At 28.3% G+C, this 20,240-nt stretch overlaps 3 protein-coding genes and 1 long non-coding RNA gene across 14 annotated transcripts in view; 3 read left to right on the top strand and 1 right to left on the bottom strand.

Annotated features, from left to right (window-relative positions):
• The window catches only part of LOC145324876 (uncharacterized), a 33,460-nt gene extending 19,060 nt beyond the window's left edge, over positions 1-14,400 (top strand). For 8 of the 11 annotated variants that reach the window (XM_080167579.1, XM_080167578.1, XM_080167577.1 and 5 more), the window contains 6 exons: positions 2,887-2,962; positions 3,121-3,309; positions 3,523-3,624; positions 4,220-4,298; positions 4,600-4,689; positions 4,795-5,012. In XM_080167579.1, coding sequence (XP_080023705.1) covers positions 2,887-2,962; positions 3,121-3,309; positions 3,523-3,624; positions 4,220-4,298; positions 4,600-4,689; positions 4,795-4,904 — 646 coding nt within the window. In that variant the 3' untranslated portion in view covers positions 4,905-5,012. Of the gene's footprint in view, positions 1-2,886; positions 2,963-3,120; positions 3,310-3,522; positions 3,625-4,219; positions 4,299-4,599; positions 4,690-4,794; positions 5,013-8,695; positions 8,808-12,228; positions 12,286-12,974; positions 13,152-13,340; positions 13,478-13,662; positions 13,761-14,116 lie in introns of those variants that run through there. The other 3 variants (XM_080167586.1, XM_080167582.1, XM_080167573.1) reach the window with 3 other exon arrangements.
• LOC145324008 (uncharacterized) lies at positions 4,964-7,898 on the top strand. Its single transcript, XM_080166644.1, has 13 exons — positions 4,964-5,144; positions 5,323-5,412; positions 5,599-5,683; positions 5,803-5,865; positions 5,925-5,975; positions 6,036-6,092; positions 6,209-6,296; positions 6,464-6,544; positions 6,696-6,887; positions 7,001-7,041; positions 7,354-7,434; positions 7,517-7,564; positions 7,804-7,898. The coding sequence occupies exons 1-13, from the start codon at positions 5,040-5,042 to the stop codon at positions 7,896-7,898; spliced, it is 1,077 nt and encodes a 358-aa protein (XP_080022770.1). The 5' UTR covers positions 4,964-5,039.
• A 392-nt stretch (positions 14,401-14,792) lies between the features above and the next one.
• LOC145324888 (uncharacterized) lies at positions 14,793-15,187 on the bottom strand. The gene is made up of 2 exons (XR_013881344.1): positions 15,054-15,187; positions 14,793-14,840 (listed from the first exon to the last, which is right to left on the bottom strand). It is a non-coding gene; the product is annotated as an uncharacterized LOC145324888 (long non-coding RNA).
• Positions 15,036-20,240, top strand: part of LOC145324879 (uncharacterized) — a 14,199-nt gene continuing 8,994 nt past the window's right edge. The window contains exons 1-17 of the mRNA XM_080167588.1: positions 15,036-15,166; positions 15,927-16,005; positions 16,182-16,271; positions 16,359-16,700; positions 16,853-16,942; positions 17,116-17,200; positions 17,332-17,394; positions 17,462-17,503; positions 17,576-17,726; positions 17,798-17,883; positions 18,020-18,154; positions 18,704-18,784; positions 18,963-19,010; positions 19,138-19,226; positions 19,634-19,745; positions 19,925-19,975; positions 20,109-20,179. Coding sequence (XP_080023714.1) covers positions 16,596-16,700; positions 16,853-16,942; positions 17,116-17,200; positions 17,332-17,394; positions 17,462-17,503; positions 17,576-17,726; positions 17,798-17,883; positions 18,020-18,154; positions 18,704-18,784; positions 18,963-19,010; positions 19,138-19,226; positions 19,634-19,745; positions 19,925-19,975; positions 20,109-20,179 — 1,209 coding nt within the window. The 5' untranslated portion in view covers positions 15,036-15,166; positions 15,927-16,005; positions 16,182-16,271; positions 16,359-16,595. The remainder of the gene's footprint in view (positions 15,167-15,926; positions 16,006-16,181; positions 16,272-16,358; positions 16,701-16,852; positions 16,943-17,115; positions 17,201-17,331; positions 17,395-17,461; positions 17,504-17,575; positions 17,727-17,797; positions 17,884-18,019; positions 18,155-18,703; positions 18,785-18,962; positions 19,011-19,137; positions 19,227-19,633; positions 19,746-19,924; positions 19,976-20,108; positions 20,180-20,240) is intronic.

The raw sequence follows: 20,240 nt of genomic DNA, 5'->3' as shown, positions 1-20,240 counted from the left end.
AAACTTGATATCTAAAGAAGGCGTCTAAACTTTATTGCTTTTTATTTAAGATATCTAGTCGGTGTTTTTAGTAAGTAGTAGATGTAAAATTGTCCATAGAATTTAGATATGCAATCGGTTTTTAGTAGACCTCTTATTTTTAAAGTAATTCAAGTTAAAAAAAATTTAAGTTGGTTTTAAGGTACTAAAACGGAACAAAAAAAGAGAAAAAAATCAATTTTTTTAACCTCGTTGAACGAAAAGTTTGAACTGATTTATATCCTGAAATAGGCGTAAAAATATGTATTTATATAATATATATACCTTTAGAATGAGAAAAATATTACAAATCCATTCTAAGCAAAATTGAAAAATAGTAAATAAACTATGATAAAAAACTATATGAAAATTGCCAAAATATTATAAATTACTGGCAACACTTACTTAAGCTATATTTCAATTTTTTTCTGCCATGTAAAGGTAACTTATATAGACTTTTTTTTTAGCTTTCAACTTCCATTTTCATCTTAAGAGGGCCATTCATTTTAGATGTCACAGTTATGGAATCTTAACGACAAAGATTTTTTATCCAATCTTGACAAGATAGGTATTTTTGGAAAGAGGAATATATATAGAAAACGCCTATGAAAATTAGAAAATCCGCAGAAATCATATTTGCAAGTTATTTGCAAAAATCTGCAATGCTAATTTGCAAAATTAATTTTATGCCTTAAATGACTTATTTAGAAATTTTTTTTTATGAAATGTGTTTATTTATAAGTTTAGAACATAATTAGGGCAAAAAAAATTTCTTGAGTGTTACTTTTTTCACCTTATATATGAAAAAAGCAGTTTCTCACATTTTATGATATAAAAAAGGTATAGGAACAAAAAATATGATTTTTCTTGATGTAAACACAATAATTGGCATAAAATCTATCATCCTAAATGTAAAAATCAGATATAGAATCCTTTTTAGAGCTAATATAGTGCAAAAAGTAACCAAGACATTTTTGCAAAGTATGAAAATCTGAAGAAAATAGTTCTTTTTGCTTTTGATATACATATCAGATAAATGTATATAAAATTAGTGATGAAAAACTATAAAACATCTTATAAGTTTTTTCAACATTGTCATTGATTAAATTGCACTTTTAGGTTTAAGAATTACCGAAGTAGTGCATAAAAAGATGTAATTAATCAAAATAAATGCAAAAAAACCAACTACAAAATGGTCTAGTGTATTATAAAAAACGCCTAATTGTTGATTTGAATTTATTTTGTTTAATAACTTAATAAAAAGAGTTTTTATGTGCTACTTTGGTAGTAAGTAAACCTTAAAGTGCATTTTAATCAATGATAGGGTTGAAAAAGTTATAACTTGTTTTATAGTTTTTGATCACTAATTTTATATACATTTATCTGATATGTATATCAAAATCAAAAAGAACTATTTTCTTCAGATTTTCATACTTTGCAAAAATGTCTAGGTTACTTTTTGCACTATTTTTGCTCTAAAAAGGATTCTATATCTGATTTTAACATTTAGGATGATAGATTTTATGCCAATCATTGTGTTTACATCAAGAAAAAACATATTTTTTGTTCCTATACCTTTTTTTATCATAAAATGTGAGAAACTGCTTTTTTCATATATAAGGTGAAAAAAGTAACACTAAAGAAATTTTTTTTGCCCTAAGTATGTTCTAAACTTATAGATAAACACATTTCATAAAAAGATTTCTTTTTAGATAAGTCATTTAAGGCATGAAATTAATTTTGCAAATTAACATTGCAGATTTTTGCAAATAACTTGCAAATATGATTTCTGCGGATTTTCTAATTTTCATAGGCGTTTTCTATATATATTCCTCTTTCCAAAAATACCTCACTTGTCAAGATTGGATAAAAAAATCTTTGTCGTCGAGATTCCATAACTGTGGATGTCTTATTGATGAATATTTAGAACAAAAATCAAATACTTTACTTAAAAAATAATAAAGATAATAAATCGTAAAAAAAAATTTCTTTAAATATTAATTTCATAACAAAACAAATGTAAAATAGAAATTGAGATTGGGCTAAATTAATTCACAGCTGAATAATAAAAGTAAAGGTTGTCTTTAATGTATATTATTTTTGGCCATTTTAAAGATCTTACTATTTTTGTTGATTATGGCTACTTTTTTTCTCTTTTTTTGTTCCGTTTTAGTACATTAAAACAGACTTAATTTTTTTAAAAACTTAAATGTCTAAATTTTTTTCTGCCATGTAAAGGTAACTTATATAGACTTTTTTTTAGCTTTCAACTTCCATTTTCATCTAAAGAGGGCCATTCATTTTAGATGTCTTATTGATGAATATTTAGAACAAAAATCAAATACTTTACTTAAAAAATAAAAAAGATAATAAATCGTAAAAAAATATTTCTTAAAATATTAATTTCATTACAGAACAAATGTAAAATAGAAATTGAGATTGGGCTAAATTGATTCACAGCTGAATAATAAAAGTAAAGGTTGTCTTTAATGTATAATATTTTTGGCCATTTTAAAGATCTTACTATTTTTGTTGATTATGGCTACTTTTTTTCTCTTTTTTTTGTTCCGTTTTAGTACATTAAAACAGACTTAATTTTTTTAAAAACTTAAATTACTTTAAAAATAAGAGGTCTACAAAAAAAACCGATTGCATATCTAAATTCTATGGACAATTTTACATCTATTACTTACTAAAAACACCGACTAGCTATCTTAAATGAAAAGCAATAAAGTTTAGACACCTTCTTTATTTGTAAATTTTTGTTAAGTAAGGTCAACTATCAAAGTAGCAGAATAAAATAAGATTAACCAAGCAATACAATGTACTTCAAATTATTTTATGCAACTTCATTTTTAATTTTGAAAGGTTTACATGTGATTGTGAAATTGAGTTTAAGAATCTCAAGCATAAAAATCACCATATGCAATCTGTCCATCTAAAGGTATAACATTCATTTCAATCTGTTTGAAAAATACATTATTCAGATATTGTACCTAAGTAATCAATTACATTTAATGTCTTTCATCCTAAGTGTTTATATCCAAAAAGTTGAATGAAAAAGTGTTGGTAGAAAAAGCTGTATCTAGATATCTTATTCAGGAGTTTGTTTGTTGTGATCAGTGTACTGAGGTGTTCAAAAATATGAGATCATTAGAAACACATAAAAGAGTACATTCTGAAAATTTCAAGCACGACCATAAAGTTGTTTGTGACCATTGTGGTAAAGAATTATATTCACAAAGCTTAAGGACCCATTTGGAGACATTCCACAGTGCAACTACCACAAGGAATATAGAGAATGTTTCAAGGATTTATCATATTTGTGTGACGAAACTTGCTTTTATGCTTATTTTGAACACCATAACTTGCTTATCTCAAGGAAAGAATACCATAAAAGACAAACTTTAATGCACAGATTAATATTTTTAAGGAAATTAATTAGAGGGGGTGGGGGTGGAAGCATTTATTTTGAATATTCTTAATTCTCTTACATGACTCAGGCTAGAGCAATGTGAAAAATGTGCTAAGCAAATGAACCCACAAAGGCTAAAACGTCATAAATGTGGCATAAAAAAGAAACTTTGTAAATACTGTGGTAAAGAGGTTTGTTTCCTAGCTTTTTCACAATTCTCTTGTAAAAGTATATACAAAAATTATTTTTAAAGACTCCAATGAACAAGGATGATAAGATTTCAAAAGTAACAAAGTAAAAAATAAATGGATATACTGAGTTAAAGAGCACATTTTTAATTGTCAAGAAAAGATAAAAGATAAGAGAGAATATTCTACAGGAAATCATGAAACCTCTTTAGAAAAAGAATATAAAATCATGCACATCAAGAACGCGTGATATTAAGCATCTTCCAGAAATGATGTAAGACATTTTCAGGGGTGAATATACTATTTTTTTTACTTGTATTAACGAATGATTATAGTAAAGTCTAACCACGGTTATGTTGAGTGGATTTTGATGAAAAGTTTCTGAGAACGCCGTAGAACTCAATTTCATTTGTTCTTTTAACTCTAAGTCTTGGAAACTTAGTATATCCACCTAACATAACTGCATGAAGGTGCCTAACATCACATTCCCATCTGACTCCTGGATATTATTTGTGGAGGGGAAACGAAACAACAATAATATAGATAAGTTAACAAATCTGTAAGCAGGTATTTATCTCTATTCATATATTATTTTTAGGTTTCTCAATTGGCTTCTCATATAAGAGCAATGCACTTAACTCATTTGCTAAAGTTCAAATGTCATCAATGTGAAAGAGGTAAAAAACCTAATATAAAACATACCTATTCAATTTGGCATGTTTATATCCTGTAGTTCTTGATCCTTTATTATCAGAAAATAAAATTATTTTCATGAGCACAGAACCCAATCCCTCCCCTTATACCTTATTTTATAAATAAGGGAAAGAATACTTGTTTGTTACTCCCCCTCCCGCAGAGGTTATGAATAGGAAAGGAACTACCACTAATCCTCCTCTCCCTACTATTTTCAATGTATTACAAAAATAAGGGGAGGGGTTTAATTTTTTCTCAAAAAGCATCCATTTATTATTAACTAAGGATTTGACAATAAAAGAAGATTACAAATCCATGAAATGAATGTTCATCTGAAGTTGAGACCTTATAGTTGCAGATATGGTTGTGAATTTGGTAAGTTTGTTTTTTCCAAAAGAAAAAACAATCTATTAAAATTGAAACACATGTTTTTTTCACATTTTGCACTTCACTATGAATTACAATTTTTTTCTTGTTTAGCTTATAATGATCTAAGCAACAGAAATTCTCACGAGAAAAAGAAACATGGAGGACTATACACAGCAGCACAGAATAAGAATGAAGTAAAGGAAGATCCCAGTGAAATATAATTTATGTCAGAGAATTGTTATTTCCTGATATGATTGATTCATTTTATTTTACAAAGAAAGCAAGTCCATCCATGTTGTTTAAATATTTATGTTTAAATTTTTTCAGAATATTATAGTTTTAGTCTTGAATAAAAAATGTTAGACAAAGAAAAGCTGCAGCAGCCTTTTACAAATGTGTTATCTTGGATTTTAACTGAGTTACAAGAAAATCAAGACGATTTTATTTCAATTGTCTGTAAGGTGAAAAATTATTTTATAAATCATTTGTATCAGAAATAACTATTTTAGCTATTAAAAGCACAATATTAACAGCTTGCTTTTTATTATTTACAATCATTAGACTGATATCTATCTTTAACCCATTGATTAGACTGATATCTATCTTTAACCCATTGAAAAACCTTTTTTTGCATTATAGGAAGGAAAAGAGTTCAGAACATCTGGTTTATTACTAGCAGCTGTGTCCCCTTTCATTTCTAATCTTCTCAAGTCTATTAAAGATTTTCAGGTAAAAAAATATTAAATTTTTATACCTAAGGCTTTTGTTTTACTTAAAACTTGATGTATTCATAATTAGGTGTTGTATTTTTTTGTAGTTAGTTTTATAGAATATTTTAAAACCTTTTAGATACTAATTTGAATAATTTCTTCCAATTATATTTCAAATTACATTTTACACATTTAAATTTTTTAGGATTGTACAATATTTCTACCAGATGTTGAAATTTCTTGCATTGAAGTTATCTTTGACAGAGTGTTTTCTTTTGCTTCAACACAGGGTTTGTACTGCTTCCATGTCATAATACATTTTTGCTGCTTTTGCTCATGCTTAAAAATTTTTTAAGATATCTATTACCTAAAGCAAAATCTTCGAATGAATAACATAATCTTTATTTAGATGAACAAAGCAATAATTATTGGAGCAGAGATCCCTTTGCAAGCCTATTTTCATTCAAATCAGGTATGAACTCAATTTTTTATTATTTGTTTCTTATCAAGACAAAAAAATATGTATTATAGATCAACCATTGCCTGGTGAATGGAGTAAAGATCCTAATGACATAAAAGAAGGTAAAATTTATTTACATTGAAGAACAAATTGCATACATTCTATAACCTTATTTTAAATAGAAAATGATTTTGATGATACAATGATACCTGATACTTTCTGTGATACTCAAGATAATGGTAAGAAATTAAAAATGACAATGATAAATACCTATTAAATATCTTAAAGAAAACAGTTAGACATGTAAATTTTTATTAACCCTGTTATAAATTATTGATTGACAATCATATTTAAGACGTAGGAGAAGATAATATTAATACTGTTTGTAATGGAATACCTATCAATAAAGTTTTAATCAGAGAATGTAGAGTTGATTTAGAAAGGTAAAATTTTGATAAAAATTAAATAATGTACCTAATATGATTGATTCCTATTCTTTTATATCACAAAATTCTTTTAAATACTTTGTAATCCATCAAAATATTTTAGGTTCTGTTTGTTATAAAAATTAATTTTCGTATAAAATGTTTAATGTTGTTTTTTAATTTAGAATTGTTGTTCCATCAGATTTAATTTCATACAAAACATATTCACCTATCAACCCAGAAAGAATTAGAAAAGCATACAACACGTCAGTACTTTTTTTCATAAACCATGAAAAAGTTTGTTTTAATAGAGTCTATAGACACATTAAGACAAAAGAGAAAGCACCTAGTCCTAAAATTAAATTTTTGTCAATTAATTACAGATTTTAAATTCAAATTGATTTTATATTTTTATAGAAGAAAGATAAAAATGAAAATCAAAGAAGCAAGAGAAAAGAATATTAAAAAGAAAATCAAAACTAAACTGAAGAGCTTAAACAAAGTGTCAGATGTTAACAGCTCAAATTATGAAGAATTGTCTGTTCATTCTCCTGAGACCAACACCGACAATCAACCAGTGCCCAAGAGAAATAGAAGAAAAAATGTAAGGTAAGTTTAGAAAGTTTTATATAATGCTATAGATTTCAAAAATGCATACATGTTTTTAAAAAATTAATATTGTTATATTTTGTTTGCACATATTTTCTTATTATTGTTGACAGGAATGATAGTGATTTTAAATTAGAGAACTCTAACAATTCAGGTTTGTTTTCTTTTGTTTTCATCTACAACTTATGTATTCTTTTCATCCACGGCGTGAGTTAATTTAAGTTAATAAAAAAATTTACAATATTTTTACACCCCCCTTCCTTGGACGTCCATGATGTGGTGGTACCCTCCCAAAATTAGTTTAAATCATCCCAGGATCTATGTGAAGCTGAATTGTAAAGGAGAACCATATTTGTTCTGTGTTTAACAAGATCTTTGGTACAATACACAAAGATGGGCATTCTGTTGCATACTTATTAGGATGAAGAGCTTGCATCTCTGAGAAGCTTTTCTATGTTTTTTTTAGCAGAAAAAGAGGGCGAGGAAAATAAAATAGAAGAAAAGAGAGGAAAAGTGATAAATGTAAAACTAGAGGACTTGCCTACAGGTGGTAACAAAGACTTAATTATTTCACAGAATATTTTGTGCCTTAAGAAATCTATTTTATCTTGTAATTTTTTTTCTATTAGATGAAATATTTGTTGAATATCAGGAGAAAATTAAGCAGTACTGTGAAGGTAAACATCAATTAAAAGTAATTAAAAATAAAGAAAGTAATTACGGTGGTGGTAATGATAGTGATTTTCAAGTGAAAAACTTTGATAATTCAGATTCAGGTTTGTGAAATGCAAAAAATAGGACAGAGATGGTCGTTCTGTTGTAATTATTTAAGGATTTTGGATTAATAACTTGCCTCTCTGAAAAGCTTTACTTTCACCTTACAAGATCCTTTTTCTATGATTTATTAATATTTCAGAAAAAGAGGAGGAGGAAAATAAAAGAGTCGAAAAGAGAAGAAAAGTGATATATTTAAGACAAGATGAGTTGCCTACAGGTGGTTATAACTTATAAGGACTTCTTTTTTTATCATAGAATATTTTGTTCCGAAAAAAATCAATTTTGCTAATAAAATCTTTTTCTATTAGATGAAAAATTTGTTGAATATCAGGAGAAAATTAAGCAGTACTGTGAAGGTAAACAACAATTAAAAGTCTATACAGGGGTGTATATTGTACATGGGATCCCCTGCTCAGGGGGGGGGGGGGGAATAAAAAATAGTTGGTTGGAGGGGAAAAAAATGTAAAAATTAAGAAAACTGAAAACATTTTTTCCATTTCCCTCCCTCCTTGGTGAAAAAACTTTTACAAATGTGTGGTAGGAGGGATAAAATAAATAAAATATAGAGTTCTTTACATATTTTTCCATTTTCTCCCTACTTGGTGAGAAATAACTAGGGGGGGAAGAAAAATAAGAAATTTTGTAGCAGGGGAAAAAAAATAAATCTTGTGCAGAATATACACCCCTGAGTCTATACCTCCCATATCTAGGGATCTAAAGGATGATGAAACACAAATTACTCTTTCTGTAGATCATAATTAGTGGTTGAAATGTTGAGCACTCAACTTAATGAACCCAACAAAACCTACCTATTTCAACTGATTAAAAAGATTTTGTAATGTAATTTATATTATTAATTTCAGATGATTGTATAGATATGACACCCGAGAATTACTGGCTTCAAATTCATGGACTAACAATTAATGACAAAATAGAAAAAATATATGATGTGCTTGTAAGTAACTATTGTTATTGCTTAATGTCCCCAAAAAAAACCTTCACAAAATTATTTGATTACCTATTCTTTTCAGGTTTGTCCGCTATGTCTCTATCATACACAAGAATTGAGATACTACTTTAGCCACCTTCAAGTTCACAAACTAAAAATTTTTAAATGTCAATGCATGCCATCAAGTTCACCAGGTATTTATATTTTAGGAACTAAATAAAAATTTAAAATAATATTTAAAAGTATCACACTGTGGGCTAGAATTGAATCAAGACAAAAGTAAGTGCCGAGCCCTGGGACCTATGTATGGTGAAAATAGACATAAAACCATGATGATTCCAGGTAAAACCAAAATATTTCAGCGGGGTCTTTTTGTTTTATTTCAATTTTAAGTTCTGAAAAAAAAATGAAAAAAATATGAAAATCTTTAATAAAAAACAAACAAAAACTGTTTTTCAAAATTTTTTTTCACTAAAAGATACAAACAACTTATATACATACTATAAGCTTTAAAAAAATCAAAATTTTCAAATTTAGGACTGCCTTTCCAAGGTTAGAAGAAAAATCCTAACAACGAATTCTAACATATTTCTGATCAACATAGCAATAAAACGTCTTTTGCTAAATCTTTAACATCAAAATTAAATAGCACTTACTAAAGACTTTTTTTCATTTAAACTTATACTTTTTACATTATTTAACTTTTAAGATTGTGTTTTTTTTAAAGAAAGGTTGCGTGATTTTTTTCCTCATAATTAATTTATCTTAATATGCTGCATTATAAGTGACTGACATTGTAGGCTGTGATGGCTTAGAAAACTCAATACCAGTTTTGTTAGCCCAGGCCATCGGCCCCTCGGGGCCTACAAAACTAGTTTTAATCTTTTTATTTTTATTTTACTATCTGCTAAAAGCTGTCTATAATCCCATACAATAAATAACTATTAAACATACCAATTAAAGTGAAACAGGGATCTTAAGGGATAAGACAAAGGATGATAAATTGATTACTCCTTCTGTAGATTAATATTATTGGTTAAAAAGTTTGGACTTTGCATGTTTGAACCATCAAATCATTAATCAATTCATAAATTATCAATAAAACATACCAAGACTAATAGTATAAACCAAACAATCAAGATGAAAAATAAAGTTCCCAAAGTTTTTGAACCAATGAATGAGAAAATATTTATAAAGAACTTTGGGTACCAGCAAATTTTACATTCCAATGTCCCCTTGATCCATATTAAATCTACCATTTCATAAATTGAAGAATTTATTTATCAGTATAATTTAATTGTAAACAACAAAACAACAGGGAAGAAGGGGACATAAGAACTGTAAAGATTCTTAGAAATAGGAAAAGTTTTCTTTTGTGTGGACACTGCTAGTTTGAACCATCCAATTAAGATTTAATAAAAGACCAGTTAACTAATTAGATAACGTGTCTATAAAAACTTTTGGTACCAGTATAATTTATAGTCACATGCCATACTCGGCGAGGGTGAGGTAATAAAGAGTAGCTCACTTGTGACAGCGGGTCAAGGTATAATATACTTGAGCGTGGAGCTTAATAGCCCTAGTGGCTAAACAAAAGTGTTTCATCCTTCTTCATTACTACTTAGGTCCAAACACTAAGAAACAATGGCTACACAAACAAATAAACAGTCACATTTTTCCTCCCTTCTTGCCGATTTGCATGTATTTATCATGTATAAAATCAATTATTTATCATACATTGGAGGTAGGGGGCTTTGGACTGTTAATAACACTAGTCTAAAAAGTTCTATAATAATAATTTATTATTCGTTGGCTTATATTTTAGTAAAAATATTTTGTTTTGTTTATTCTAGGTTTTTTTAAAATGAAACTTATATGGAATGTGTCCCAGAAATAGAGAGGACAATTGACTGTTTAATAAACTAGTCTCTAAACTTTATAAAGACATTTCTTATTCTTTGACTTAACAACTATGGGTACTTTTGAATAGTTTTGTTTTTGTCTGTTTTCAGGGGAAATTTAATTTGTATAGCAGCTATTCAAGACAGACGGCTGCATTTTTTGTGAAGATTCCCTAAACAATTTACTTTGTATATCAGTCAAGGTCTATAAATATTAAAATTATAAAATACGCAAGAAAGGTTTCAGGATTTAAAGAAATTCTTTTTAAAACTGCTTGTCCATATTCCCATCTCATCCATGTTATTGATGTTGTCATCCTTGTTTCTTTCTTTCAGGGATCTTAAGGGATAAGACAAAGGACAATAAAGTGATACATGTAGATTTCCACAAATTATGACAAGGAAACTAACCATTTCTTATGTAAAATTATTGTTTGATTATATGTTTGTAAAATATTAGTTTGAAACCATTCCATTAATTTTAGTAAAAGTACACAATTTTTTTGAGCTAACGTGGGTACTGGTGTGATTTACATCCCAATGTCCCCTCCCTCTTATAATTAGCAAAATAAATTTTAAAACGGCATTCTGCTTTTCAAAACAGGATATTTAAATAATTTGTATGATAGAACAAAAGATCCTAAAACTCTAGACAAAAAGTAACAGGATGTCTTTCTGTCTATATATAAGTGTATGTTTAACGAAGGAGGGAGGGAGTGAACTGGACATAGAATTGTAAATCATATCCAAAGTTTTATAAACACATTTTCTTATCCTTTTGATAATTTATGAATTGATTAATGATTTGATGGTTCAAACATGCAAAGTCCAAACTTTTTAACCAATAATATTAATCTACAGAAGGAGTAATCAATTTATCATCCTTTGTCTTATCCCTTAAGATCCCTGTTTCACTTTAATTGGTATGTTTAATAGTTATTTATTGTATGGGATTATAGCAGATAGTAAAATAAAAATAAAAAGATTAAAACTAGTTTTGTAGGCCCCGAGGGGCCGATGGCCTGGGCTAACAAAACTGGTATTGAGTTTTCTAAGCCATCACAGCCTACAATGTCAGTCACTTTTAATGCAGCATATTAAGATAAATTAATTATGAGGAAAAAAATCACGCAACCTTTCTTTTAAAAAAACACAATCTTAAAAGTTAAATAATGTAAAAAGTATAAGTTTAAATGAAAAAAAGTCTTTAGTAAGTGCTATTTAATTTTGATGTTAAAGATTTAGCAAAAGACGTTTTATTGCTATGTTGATCAGAAATATGTTAGAATTCGTTGTTAGGATTTTTCTTCTAACCTTGGAAAGGCAGTCCTAAATTTGAAAATTTTGATTTTTTTAAAGCTTATAGTATGTATATAAGTTGTTTGTATCTTTTAGTGAAAAAAAATTTTGAAAAACAGTTTTTGTTTGTTTTTTATTAAAGATTTTCATATTTTTTTCATTTTTTTTTCAGAACTTAAAATTGAAATAAAACAAAAAGACCCCGCTGAAATATTTTGGTTTTACCTGGAATCATCATGGTTTTATGTCTATTTTCACCATACATAGGTCCCAGGGCTCGGCACTTACTTTTGTCTTGATTCAATTCTAGCCCACAGTGATCATAATCTTGTAGGTACATTCTATGTAAATACTTTTTAAGTAGTATTCAGTTACTTTGGTTAATTTTATATTAAAATCCTACTTATCTACATAGAGAATATGACAGAAAAGCTTAGAGGGATGGCTGATCAAGTGATTAAGATTTCTAAAGGTATTTCTTATAACTTTTTGTTTAAGATTTGGTTATCACCTAAATGTAAAATAATTCATGATTTGAATGAAGCTGCTAGGAGCTTTACAACTAGTATATAATATAACTAGCGGTTTCGCCCCTAGCCTCTAGGGGCTTTTCCCCAAGAGGTTTAATCAAACCAATTTTTCATATTTTAGATTTAAAGAAAAAAATTTTAAAATTTTTTTGGGGGGGGAGAAATTTTTTTTTTTTTTTGGGGGGGCGGGGTTGGTCGACCCAACTATTTTAATTTTAGTTTTAGAAAGAAGAACAAAATTTTTAAAGGGGGGGATGGGGGTTGGTCGACCCAACTATTTTAATTTTAGTTTTAGAAAGATAAAAAAAAATTTTTTTTGGGGGGGGGAATTTTTTTTTTTGGGGGGGGGTAGTCGACCCCACTATTTTAATTTTAGTTTTAAAAATAAAAAAAAAATTTGGGGGGGGGGTATTTTTCATTTTTGGGGGGGTTGGGGGTGTCCCACCCCCCGAGAAAATAGTTATGAACCTTCCGGGGACCTATGAGAAGCTACCCTGTAAAGGAGAACCCGATCGGTTCAGCGGTTAGCGAGATCCTTCTCTACAAACAAACAGACAAACAAACACACACACAAACAGACAGACATCGTTCTACTTTGTATTATAGATGCATACAATTTGGTTTGTTCTAGGCTCAAATGGTTCATGGAGTGAAGAATTTAAGACAGCAGTGGTTGATTTACTTGGTAACGGTTTCTCATATAAAGAAATAGCACGTCAATTAGGTGTTAAACAGCGACGGATTAAATGGCTATTGAAGAATCATATAAAGGAAATCAAAGATAAGAGAGATCTCACAAGGGCTAAAGGTAACTTATTTTTGTCAAAGTTAATTGGCAGTTTTTCTGTATAATAACAGTCTTAATTTTGATAATGGTCAACTTGTTTATAATGCATATTCCTTAAAATTAAAATTAAAATTTAATTAGGTAGTATATTAAAAAAAAACTTTCAATTTACCCCTAAACATATTATATATTTGGTGTCATATATTTTAGTAGCCAAATGTGCAAAGTTGAAAAAAATGCATGTTATCAAAGACCATTGGAAATGGATAAAATGTGATAAATGTCAGGATTACATTGATCCATTGAAGATGCGAATGCATTTGGCATTCAAACATAAAATTAAACAGGTATTACCGAATTAAATTTCTCAACAATTTCTACATTTGTTGATGACAGATGCTTTGTAGGATTCCAAAATATATATAAAATGCAATTCTTTAAAGCCAGAATTTGGGAACCATGTGGGGTTTCCCCTAAATTGTAAACAATTTTGAAACATTATAGTTATAACTTTTTGCATTACTTAATTCAGGTTGTAGAAACCAAATGTGAGATTTGTGATGAGAAGTTCAAAGTAGGTTCAAGCAATTTTAGTTTTCTACTTCACATGTCAAGACACAAGGCAGAAAAGTAAGTTTTCTAGGAATTCTTTCTTTAGGAGGAGGGAGGTAAAACTAAGCTAATCTTTTTGGGGGAGAAGGGAATGTGTTTAAACCTTAAATATGGTGTATATTAAACGTCTAAAGCTTCATCTGATTTGTAAAATTTTTAATGCACCCTTGGCCTCTGTGGGTGAATAATAATCAATCCGTTTTCCAATGAACATTATTTAATTTTGTTCATATAAACACTGGATGAAATGAAAAAAATTGTTGAGAGAACAAAATGAATAATAATGAGTATTTAATTTTTTTTGCAATACAAGGAGCTTGAATGCAGAAATAGGTTATAGCCAACAAGTGAAATAAATCTAAAATAATATTCAGGGGACAGATAAAAAGGTCGTCAATCCTACTAGGTTTGGCCCACAAACAACAGCTAAAATTATGTAAAGGTTTCGTGATTTTTTTGGAATTAATTTCTTTGTTGGTTCAAGCTGGCTTGAATGTTATTAAGACGCAACCGTTTCATTTCCAGGATTCATAAAAAAAAAGCTTTTAAGATACCCAAACTTTCATAAATATTGAAGTAAAGTAAACAGAATCAGGATAATCAGGGGAAAATAAAATTAACTAATCAATACAGTGTACTTAAAATTATTTTGTAACTTCATCTTCAATTTTTTTAAGGTTTACATGTGACTGTGAAATTAAGTTTATTAGTCTCAGGCATAAAAATCACCATATGCAATCCGTCCATCTGAAGGTACAATATTCATATCAATCTATTTACAAAATACATTATTTAGATATGGTTAGTAAATTAGTAATCAATCACATGTCTTTGAATCAAAGTGTTGAATCAAAAAGTTTTTGTACATGTAAAATATTTAAAATGCCGAATCTATATAGATATTTATTCAGGAGTTTGTATGTTGTGATCAGTGTAATGACGTGTTCAAAAATATGAAATCATTAGAAACACATAAAAAAGAACATTCTGAAATTTTCAAACTCAATCAAAAGGTTGTTTGTGACCAATGTGGTAAAGAATTAGGATCTTCACAAAGCTTAAGGATCCATTTGGAGACAGTCCACAGTGTAACTACCACTAGGAAAATAGAGAATACTTCAAGGATTTATTAAATTTGTGTGACTAAACTTGCATTTATGCTTATTTTGAACACCATAACTTGTTTATCTTAATGAAAGAATACCATATAAGATCAAACTTTAATGTGCAGATTAATATTTTAAGGAAATTAATTAGAGGGGGTGGGGATGGAAGCATTTATTTTAAATATTCTTAATTCTTTTACATGACTCAGGCTAGCGCAATGTGAAAAATGTGCGAGACAAATGAACCCTCTAAAGCTAAAACATCATGTATGTGGCAAAAAAAGAATAAAGAAAATTTGTAAATACTGTGGCAAAGAGGTTTGTTTCCTTGCTTTTTCACAATTTTCCTGTTGAATTATATACAAAAATTTAATTATAATTAAAACTATAGTTATGGAGCATATTTTTAATTGTCAAGAAAAGATAAGAGAGAATTTTCTACAGGAAATCATAAAACCTTTCTTAAAAAAAGAATATAAAACCATGCACAACAAAAGAAATGATGTAAGACATTTTTAGGGGAAAATATACTATTTTTAAAAAAAAATGTATAAATGAATGATTATAATAACGTCCCACCACAGGTATGTTCAGTGAATTTTGATGAAAAGTTTCTGAGAACTCTGTAGACCTCAATTTCATTTGTTTAATTAACTCTAGTTCTCAGAAACTTAGCATATCCAACTAAAATCACTGCATTAAGGTGCCTAACATCACAAAAATCCCAATTAATAAATTAATCTTAACAAAACTTGGTAAAAGTATGTAAAATTAAAATTCAGCCCACTATCTTGAAAAGAGTTGAGAAAATCACTAAAACTTGAAAATCAAGAAATCAATCTAGCATCTCAATAACAGACAGATGGACAAAATAATGTATAGATTAGATGGGCATTTTTCATAGGAATCTTCACTAAAAATCTTGTTTATCTTGAATAGAAGCCGAGAAAAACTCATTTTCCCCATAGCGTGATGGACGGAATAATATACACAAGCAAAGATTATTATTCTGTACAAATAAGGGGAAGTGTTGCTAATCTGTAAATTTGTATGTCTCTCCTTTATATATTATTTTTAGGTTTATAAGATGGCTACTCATATAAGGACAAAGCACTTAACTCATTTGCTAAAGTTCAGATGTCAACAATGTGAAAAAGGTAAAACCTAATATAAAACATACCTATTCAATTTGGCATGTTTATATCCTGTAGTTCTTGATCCTTTATTATTAGATAATAAAAATTATTTTTATGAACACAGCACCTAATCACTACAAACATAAGGCAAGAGGTTTTATTTGTGCTCCAAAAGCATCCATTTATTATTAACTAAGGATTTGACGAAAAAAGAAATTTACAACAGCATGAAATGAATGTTCATCTGAAGTTGAGACCCTACAGTTGCAGATATGGTTGTGAATTTGGTAATTTTGTTATTTCCAAAAAAAATTATTAAAATTAAAACACATGATTTTTTTGCACATTTTGCAATACACTATAAATTTTTTTAGCCTATAATGATCTGAGCAATAGAAATCATCATGAGAGAAAGAAACATGGAGGACTATACATAGCAGCACAGAATAAAAGAAGATCCCAGTGAAATATAATATATGCCGAAGAATTGCAATTTCCTGATATGATTGATTCTTTTTATTTTACAAAGAAAGCAAGTGTATCCATGTTGTTGACTAATATTTATTGGAAATATTTTTTCAGAATATTATAGTTTTAGTCTTAAATAAACAATGTTGGCCAAAGAAAAGCTGCAGCAGCCATTTTCAAATGTGTTATCTTGGATTTTAACGGAGTTACAAGAAAATCAAGATGATTTTATTTCAATTGTTTGTAAGGTGAACAAATACTTTTATAAATCATTTGTATAAGACATAACAATTTTAGTGATTAAATACACAATATTTAATAGCTTGCTTTTCATTATTTGCATTTAACTAAATGATATTTCTATCTTTAACAATTTGAAAAACCTTTCTTTGCATTATAGGAAGGAAAAGAGTTCAGAACATCTGGTTTATTACTAGCAGTTGTGTCCCCATTTATTTCTGATCTTCTTAAGTCAATTAAAGATTTTCAGGTAGAAAAGAAATTTGTTTAATAAGCTTCCCTTTTCTTTAAAACTTGATGCATTCTGTTAGAATTTTACTATGAAGGAAGAATAATTTTAAAACAATTTAGATATAGATTTGAATAACTCCTGCCCATTGCACTTATGTTTTAAAAAACCTCTTACATATTTTATTTTTTTAGGATTGTACAATATTTCTACCAGATGTTGAAATCTCTTGCATTGAAGTTATCTTTGAGAGAGTCTTTTCTTTTGCTTCAACACAGGGTTTGTATGTTTCTATGTCATATAACATTTTGGGAGGTATCTATGACTGCTTTTGCTTTTGCTTACCTACTAAAATTATAAGGTACCTCTTTAAGCAAAATATTCAAATGAATAAGATGATCTTTATTTAGAAGAACGAAGCAATAATGATTGGAGCAGAGATCCCTTTGCAAGCTTATTTTCATTCAAATCAGGTATTAGATCAATTTTTTTCATTATTGTTTTACTAGACTTTTATAAATTTACTGTATCTTATTTTAGATACTTATCAGTTTGAGGAAATCTTCTGTGATGTAAAGCAAGGTAGGAAATAACTTTTAAAGTCTATTTTTGTTTGAAACATGCAAAATTTCTAAATTCTTATTATAATTTCAGAAGAAACATTTGACAACTATGATGATAACTTAGATGACAACTTCTTTGATAATGATGTAGAAATGGATAATATCAAGTATGAACATGTGAAATCTGAACAAAAGACAAACAGTAAAATTCTCATCAGAGATTGCAAAGTTATAATTGATAGGTATAATATATTAGTATACATATTTATGTAAAATGTTAAATTGTCAATTTTAAGCATAATCTATTTTGTAGATTTAATGACAAAGAAAATTTGAATGAAGAAGTTGATGAAATAAGTTTGAAAAGAAGAATTGAAATAAAGAAAGAGGAATCTAAAGGTAAATATTACAAAAACCAAAAAAAAATTGAAATTATATTTTGAATTAAAATTGAACCTTAAATTTGTAAATAGCAAATAAATCCAGCAGTTATGTTTAAAACTAGAAATTAATAAGTTTTCTAAAAATATTTTAGATACCAACTGCGCACCGAGAAAGAAAAAGAAATCTTCCAAAAAAGTAATTGTATCAAAGCAGAAATCTAAAAGGAAAGAAGCAAGCTACGATTCTGATGAGAGCTCCTATGGAGAAGGTTATTCTGATAATGAAGGTAAATAAATTTCGGATCAACTGCAGTTCAGGGTAAAATATTCCTGGTAACGAATATTTCCAAAAATCTATGAATTTTAAAGGCTGCTAGCTGCCAAACGGCTTAACGTACAGATTTTGCCCGCACACTGTTTTAAGTGGCATAAGAAAGCCTACAAAAATCTGAAATAGCTAAAATTCAATAATGCATAATTATCTCGCAGTGCAGAGAAATGCGCGAAAAAGACCTATTTTACGCGTTTTTTCTTCAGTGAATCTTTCCTGTGCATCATTTGATCTTGGCTATTCCAGATTATTTGTAGGCCTTCTTAGGCCGCTTAAATTGGTGTGCGGGTTTGATCTGTACGATCAGCCGTTTGGCAGCTAGCAGCCTTTAAAATTCATAGATTTTTGAAAATATTCATTACCAGGAATATTTTACCGTGAACTGAAGTTGATCCTAATTTTCTTTTGCATAACTAAAATGTATATAAAAAGATTCAAACTTTATCAATCCAAAATTTAAGAATTTCACTATTTTATTTCTCACTACTCTTTAATATGTTTTTAGATGATGAAAATTTAAGTAGCAAAATCAAAAAGCAGAAGAAAACTCCCTCTAAGATAATGAAGCCTGAAGAATTACCAAAAGGTTAGATCTATGTTATATGAATTAGGATTTCCTTAGAATGCCTAAATTACCTAGGCAAAATGAGTTGTTCAATTTCAAGATTTATATTTTTTTACAATTAGTGTAAAGTAAAAATGGTGATATTGAAAAATCATTGAAATCATAACTTTTAAGAAATTTGTTTATATTTAAATTTTAGATGAGAAATTTGTCCAATGCCAGGAAAAGATGAAGAATTTCCTTGAAGGTAAAAAAAATAATTGAGATATAATATATATATACTATCTTTACTAAATTGCTCAGCCATTATAAATTCTGTTAATATTTTTATTTTAAACCTCTACATAAACTTAGTTGTAACTGGAGTAATTTAGATAACAGCATGGATCTGAGTCCTGATTTGTATTGGAGACAAATTAATGGTTTAACTGTAGATGACCAACAAGATGTATTTCAATTGCTGGTAAGAATTTTTCTTAATGAAACATGATTTATATCTTAAATTTAAAAATTATCTGAGGATAGGTATTATTTTATAAAAAAAATTAGCATAATTTAAATTCTTTTAATTTTCTTTTAACCCACATTCAATTGATTTTAACAGAAATTAAATTCTTCATTTTAGTTTGTCTTTTCTTAATTACATTCTTTTCTTGTCTATCTCTTATTGATTCTCCCCATCACTGCACCCCCCCCCCTTTCTTGTAACAAAAACTTATTTTCATTTTTTACTTTAAACTTATGTAAAAAGTGGTGATGGAACCATCAATTATATGGGCTAGTGGTAAGTCCATAAGTTTACCTACTCAAATTCACTTACTTTTTATAAAGAGCTTTAAAATCTTTAATATTCCAATATATATTGTTTAGGTTTGTCCACTGTGCCTATTAAAAATGAATTCCCTAACCTCCATGTTTTATCACTTACAGAATCATAAAGTTGACAATTTCTCATGCCCTTGTGCACCACTAGAAACTAAAGGTAACCAATTTTAAATAGAAGCAGAATTTTGCATTCAATTTGACATTGTTAGAATTGTCCTATTGATTTCAAACTTTAGATGATGATTCCTGTAACAGTTAAGTTTTGACACTCAGTCTACAAGTGTTTATGATAGTTTGTTATACCGTTTGATTGTATTCAAATCTATGTAATTTCAGGCTTAGCAGCATTAGAAACTTGTCTGACAGAACCAATAAAGGATAAAAATGGTAATTCATTTTGTTGTGTGAGAGGAGTAAAGATTAACGCAGTAAAAAATAAAATATCTACAGAAAATACTTTTTAAAATTTGATATAATAAGTAGGTAGGTATTTAATTTTTTTCCTCAAATCTTTTTTTAGGTTTCTACTACAGTGAAGAAGTGAAATCTAAAGCTATTAAACTGAAATTACAAGGATACACTTGCATTCAGGTTCATACAATACAAAACTGATTTTTAAAATATTAAGATAGGAAAATGAGAATTTTGGTTT

This window comes from Acartia tonsa, chromosome 7 (genome assembly GCF_053477335.1).
Source record: "Acartia tonsa isolate MP-2025a chromosome 7, ASM5347733v1, whole genome shotgun sequence".
NCBI lineage: Eukaryota > Metazoa > Arthropoda > Copepoda > Calanoida > Acartiidae > Acartia > Acartia tonsa.
This window is presented reverse-complemented; position numbering and strand designations above follow the sequence as displayed.

Excerpts from the sequence above, each read along its gene's own strand:
- LOC145324008 (XM_080166644.1), top strand. The coding sequence starts at position 5,040 with ATGTTAGACAAAGAAAAGCTGCAGCAGCCTTTTACAAATGTGTTATCT. Across the intron at positions 5,684-5,802 it reads TTCTTTTGCTTCAACACAGG|ATGAACAAAGCAATAATTAT; the intron begins GTTTGTACTGCT and ends ATCTTTATTTAG. Across the intron at positions 5,976-6,035 it reads TCCTAATGACATAAAAGAAG|AAAATGATTTTGATGATACA; the intron begins GTAAAATTTATT and ends TATTTTAAATAG.